General features: G+C 35.6%; 1 protein-coding gene across 1 annotated transcript; it reads right to left on the bottom strand.

Moving 5' to 3' along the window:
- Positions 1 to 325: 325 nt before the first annotated feature.
- LOC113354545 lies at positions 326 to 6,253 on the bottom strand. Its single transcript, XM_026597846.1, has 3 exons — positions 6,111 to 6,253; positions 784 to 1,154; positions 326 to 679 (listed from the first exon to the last, which is right to left on the bottom strand). Exons 2-3 carry the CDS (start codon positions 1,107 to 1,109, stop codon positions 667 to 669), a joined length of 339 nt encoding a protein of 112 aa, XP_026453631.1. The 5' UTR covers positions 1,110 to 1,154; positions 6,111 to 6,253; the 3' UTR covers positions 326 to 666.
- Between the last annotated feature and the right edge of the window lie 207 nt (positions 6,254 to 6,460).

Genomic DNA, 6,460 nt, shown 5'->3' with positions numbered 1-6,460 from the left:
ATATGCCGACTATAGGATAGCCGACATTGTAAGAAATATTTATATGCCGACTATAAGATAGCCAGCAAGGTAAAAAATCAATAAAATGCCGACTAGTGAAGCATTTACAACAGTCTCCTGTGTGTCAAAAATAATAAAGTCGGCATCTTCATTCATAGACCTTGCTGGCCCAAGAAAGTCGGCAGTTTCTTCGTCCACAGACCTTGCCGGCCAAAGTTAGTCGACATCGTATTCAATTGTCGATCTTGCCGATTTTTCACGTTTTCAGAACTGAAAGTGTTGATTGAACTCATAAGACAAAAGTTTTAATCTACTGAATTCATAATTTCAAAATTTTAATCTACTCAATTAATTAAATTAATCAGATTTTTTAGTGTTAATTAAACAAGGGTATATTAACCATTTTGAAAATACATGGTTAAGGGTTGGCCTGTTTTACTTCTAAATAACCTGGGTTTTGTCTCATTTGGTATACCCCAATTTGGCCAGGGATTTAAACCCTACTAAATTGTCAAAAAAAATTACAGGAGGAAAAACCCTGAAATTTGGTATACCCAATTTGATTCAAGACCTCACAGGTAAGATCGAGAGGGTGACAGGCTTCATGGCTAAACAGGTTGAATCAAGGGATTCCCCAGATCAGCACCTTTGATTGTACTCTTCCGTTCAAGGACTTGACCTGCAAAATATTTTAAACAGTGACTACCAATGAGATTCAGTTCTAGAGTTTTTGATATATCTGTGCACACAAAGAATGGAATTAATGATGTAGGGTTTAATTACCTGATTTTCTTGAGAAGGATGGAGTTAAGTTTGCGAGCTAAATCTTGTGATTTGAGTCTACGATCAAGATTCTTTCTAGCTAATACTTTCTTCTCTGAATTCTTAAGATGAGTAGTTTGTTGACCTTGACGCTTTACCAATCTCTCCATTCCAGTTGATGTCATTTTTCTTTGCATAATCTGCAGAGCTTGTTCTACATTTCCACCTCTTACTCTAACTTTGATTCCTCTCCATTGCTGTAGTGAACTCAACAATGGACTTGAATTGTTTCCACCAAAACTACAATTTCCGAAGATACTACATACATTCTTTGCTACTGAATTCATTTCAAAGGTTAATCTTCTTTGCCTTCGCCAGGAACTTGATTTGCGCTGTTTTAAAGGGAGAAAATTATAATTAAACTCGCAAGTTACAGACAAGAATATTATAAAAATAAAAATGCTTAAGCAAACAGAGGTACCAAGAAAAAACCAAATCAGGATAAAAAGACTCAAATCTTCCTATTGAAATGCTTTATTGTTTTCTTACTCTACCAGAACAACAAAGAAGAAATCGTGAGATGATCGTTTGACTGAAAACTAAAACTCATGAGACATTGCACTTCTTGGATAATATCCAAACTACACAGCCAGCACCATAGGTTCAAACAAAGAAAATAAAATCCATATTGCATCATTCCTCAAAAGTTTTTCTACTTGGTGCTACAACAAGGTCATAACTTAGCAATTTAATATCAGCGCACACGCCCTAAAGGTTTCAGAATCAAAGAGATAAGTTATCAGCACACACAAATTTGTCAAAACACTACTACTCAAGAAAACTATAAACTGAGATGATGAGAATGTAAACTATAAAAACAGTATATTATAAGATATCATCGTTAATTCCAAAAAATCCCCAACCCCACAACATATACGATAATCCTTCGATTTAGAGTCTGAGCACATTAGAGCATCCACGATGGTGGAGAATCATAGCTTTTCTGCTACAAATTCACTCAATGGGGCTAGCAAAAGCTATTATTTAGCATATATGGTATTTCCATATGCTAAGTATAGCATATGAAAATAATTACTGCTATTAATGTCACGGGAAGGCTCTTAGACATAGACTCTTCAAATGCTATTTGTTTCTGTCAGACCGTATCTGAGAAATAGCTTAACATGGGGCTCATTCTCAGGCTGAGCCTGGCCTCAGACTCAAATCTCAAAAGGAGTCTCATAATTTATATCAGGGACCAGGCTCAGTTTGACATAGAGCCTGACATCAAGCTCATTCTCAAAAGGAGTCCGGCTTTTTACCCACAAACTTAGCTTTTCTAGTTAACTTTCCCATTACAAGCTACCCGTTGTTAAAGTCAAAACAAAAGCTATATTTAGCTTTTACCATACACACATTGTAGATGGTCTTACACCACATTATAAATTCGCAGTAGCATTGAGATACAACAACCAAAACCACCTTTTATGATTTACTTTAATTTCAATGTACAAAAGAAGTCCCTAGACCCCACACAACTCAATAAGTGACTTCACGTCCCCTTAGCCAAATGTCATCAATAAGTGATCTCATTCAAGGAAAGCTCAAAGTCTACATATCTCTTCAGCCATAACAGTAGTAACAAGATCTAAAGGGTTAATCTTTAAACATTAAAAAGCAGCTACCTTTTCACAAATCCTAATCTTATACAATAAAACAAACACCTGAATTAACTTAAACAGATAAACACCACTACATTACATCCACACACAATGGAAGGTTCTTGCGCCCACACACTTCTGAGATATTTACTGAAAGTTGCTTATTGACGTCAGAGAAAATCAAGTTTTACACAATGAGTGCTGAGACACCAGCAGCTGTACAGACGTGAAGACATTGAATCCTGGACATGCCCTTTTAAGCAACCGTTTGCATTGTGCACTAGCCTATACGTTTAAATTCAATCCGATCTGAAAATGTTTTTAGCTTAATTTTTTTCTTTTTCAATGTGGTTATATAAAGGAGTGGCCAATTTGTTTGTTGGTTTGCTCCAATGCAAAAGAGTCTCTCTAGATTTAGATACAACATTAGACCAGATTAAGAGCACCCAACAACAATTTAAGAAATATAAACCTTATCTAGTGAAATTAACCATGGCTACAGGGTACCCAGTTTCTACTGAAATCATAAATGCTGACAAGTGATGTATGAATCATATTTTTCATCAAGGTACTCCTAAAGAGCTTCTCTAGAGAGCAGCATGTGTACTAGAATCCATCAGAAGTGATAAAGCGACTGTCCAATGAAAAAAATAACGGCTAGAGATCAGCAATACAAGGTACTAGGCTAAAGTTAAACCCTATTGAAAACTCGAATCCTCAGTCCTCTCTAATGAAGTTTGAGCAAATTTTTCGTTTGCAGTAAATAAGTTGTCAGCATTCAATGTTCTAAAGGGTGATCTAAACCAAAATTTCCCGAAATATCTCAACAACCTGAAAAGGCATTATCGCTGGTGCCCTTGTCAAATAAACAGAACAGGGAAGTTGTTCCAAGTTTCGTTTGATTTTCTCTGGGAGCTATACATCTTCTACTTGAACATGCACAGTGTTAAAGTAATTGATTTGTGAAGGCAATTGCCAGTTCTGCATAACCTTGAATAATTAGAGGACTCCATACACAAACGTTAGGTCGCAATATCTTCTCAAAATCAATACTCTTTGTCCACAGATTTTGCAGTTTTATGCACACATTCCCACTGTTATATAGCCCTAAATGTTACATATTAAATCGATTTGAGAACAGGTTAAATGAACAAATTACATAACCTGTTCTTGATATCAGGCTATAAGCTCACTCTCAAAAGAAGTCCGGCTTTTTACCCATGAATTTTAGCTCTTTTGTTTGACATTCCCATGAGGAGCAACCCCATTGTTAAAGCCAAAACCAAAGCTAAATTTATCTTTTACCATACACACATTGTGGATGGTCTTACATCCCATTATAAATTCGCAGTAGCATTGAGACACAACAACCAAAACCCCAATTCACGATTTACTTGTACAAAAGAAAGTCCCTAGACCCCACGCAACCCAATAACTGACTTCACATCCCCTTTGCTAAGTATCATCAATAAGTGATTTTGTTCAAGGATTAAGGAAATCTACAAGTCTACAATCATAACAGTCATAACAAGATGTTATGGGTCAATCTTTAAGCATTAAAAAGCTGTTATCTTTTCACAAACCCTAATCTTATACAACAAAAATACAAACACCTGGATTAAGTTACACAGATGAACACCACTACATTACATCCACACACAATCAAAGGTTCTCGTGTGCACACACTTATCTGAGATATTTAGTGAAAGTTGCTTATTGACGTCAGAGAAAATCAAATTTTACACAATGAGTGCTGAGACAACAGCAGCTGTACAGACGTTGAAGAAATTGTATCCTGGGCATGCCCTTTTGAGCTACGGTTTGCATTGTGCACTACTTGCCTATACGTTTGAATTCAATCCAAAAGGAGTCTCTTAACTTATTTTTTTTTCTTTTTTAATGTGCTCCTAATCGTATAAAGGAGTGACCAGATTGTTTGTTTGCTCCAGTGCAAAATAATTTCTCTAGGTTTAGATACAACGTTATTACAGACCAAATTAAGAGCACCCAACAACAAATTTGAGAAATATAAACTAACCATGGCTACAGGGTACCCAGTTTCTACTCATAAATGCTGACAAGTGATGTATGAATCAAATTTTTCATCAAGGTATTCCTGAAGAGCTCTCTACAGAGCAGCATGTGTACTAGAATCCGTCAGAAGTAATAATCAAGTTGCGCGATTGTCTAATGAAAAAATAATGGCTAGAGATCAGCAATACAAGGTAATAGGCTAAAGTTAAACAACCCTATTGAAAACTTAAATCCTCAGTCCTCTTTAACGAAGTTTGAGCAAATTTTTCGCTTGCAGTAGATAAGTTGTAAGCATTTGATGTTCTAAAGGGTGATCTAAACCAAAATTTCGCAAGATATCTATACAACCTGAAACGGCATTATCGCTGGTGCCCTTGTGTCAAATAAACAGAACAGGTAAGTTGTCAAAGTTTCATTTGATTTTCTCCGGGAGGTATACATCTTCTACTTGAACATGCACAGTCTTAAACTAATTGATATGCGAAGGAAACTGCCAGTTCTGCATAACCTTGAATAATTAGAGGACTCCATACACAAACATTAGGTTGCAATATCTTCTCAAAATCAATACTTTTAGTCTACAAATATTGCAGTTTAATGCACACATTTCCACTGTTATATAGCCCTAAATGTTCCATATGAAATCGATTTGAGAACAGGTTAAATGAACAAATTACATAAAATGGATCAATAAATAACTGACTAATCGACAACTCAATCACCTAAGACCAACATATAAGCATGGTTTCACAACAAATCAACAAGATTCAGATACTGAGAAGAAAAAAAAAATCAAAATAAACATCGATAAGCAAAATGCAAACAGTAGCTCTCACTTCGAAGAACTAAGATATCATCTCTAAATCCAAAGAATCCCTACCTGGCTACCCCACAAAATATACGACAATCTTAGATTTAGAGTCCGAAACAACCACATTAGACCATCTAGAGTCCGAAATAGCCACATTAGACCATCCACAATGGTGGAGAATTATAGCCTTTTTGCTATAAGTTCACCCACAATGGGGCTAGCTAAAGCTATAATTTAGCATATATGGTATTTCCATATGCTAGATATAGCGTATGAAAATAGCTATTGCTATAAATGACATGGGCTGGTTACGAGACATGGTCTCTTCAAATGCTAGTTCCTTTGTTAATTAAAAGGTAAGTTGTTCAAAGTTTGTTTGATATTCTCCGGGAGCTATACGTCTTCTACTTGAACATTCACAGTCTTAAACAGTTAAACTAATTGATATGCGACGGCAATTGCCCTTGAGTAACTAGAGGACTCTATACATTAGGTTAGAATCTATACAAGCTTCCCCTTCTCAAAATGAATACTTTTTTGTCTACAGATTTGCAGTTTAATGCCCACATTTCTACTGTGATATAGCCCTAAATGTTCCATATAAATCGATTTGAGAACAAGTTAAAACCACAAATTACGATCGATCTGATAAAAAGAAAAACAAAAAATCAATCACCTAAAACTGACACATAAGCATGGTTGCACCACAAATCAATAAGATTCAGATACTGGAGAAGAAAAAAAAATCAAAATCAATGAAGAAACCAAACAAATTCAGGAAAAAAAATATTACATGAGTGAGAAGAAAGTAGTAAGAGAGGAAATCAGACGAAGAAGAATACCTCGAAGAGTGAGTAGAGAGATCCAGGGAAGAGCAGGGGTTTTTGAGGTTAGGGTTTCACAAATTGTGTTTCAGAGAAATGGGAAAAAGGAGAGTGAAGGCCCAACACCTAACAAAAGGTCAATACTCATACGTGTGGCTATATTTCTCATGTTGGACTTAGGTTTGGATTTGGACATCAACACTATTTTTAAAATTAATTATTATACGGCGGCATGGTTTAGGGAAACTTAGATGAAGACCCCAAAAAAAATAATATCCTCATTGTCAGATCCACAATTAATTTCAGGTACCGTGACGCCCATAATTATTTTTGTGACACCGATAGTTCTATTAAATTATTAAAAATGT

The sequence above is a fragment of the Papaver somniferum genome, chromosome 2 (assembly GCF_003573695.1).
Source record: "Papaver somniferum cultivar HN1 chromosome 2, ASM357369v1, whole genome shotgun sequence".
Taxonomy (NCBI): domain Eukaryota; kingdom Viridiplantae; phylum Streptophyta; class Magnoliopsida; order Ranunculales; family Papaveraceae; genus Papaver; species Papaver somniferum.
The sequence above is the reverse complement of the archived record's forward strand: the minus strand, read 5'-3'. Positions and strand labels throughout refer to the sequence as shown.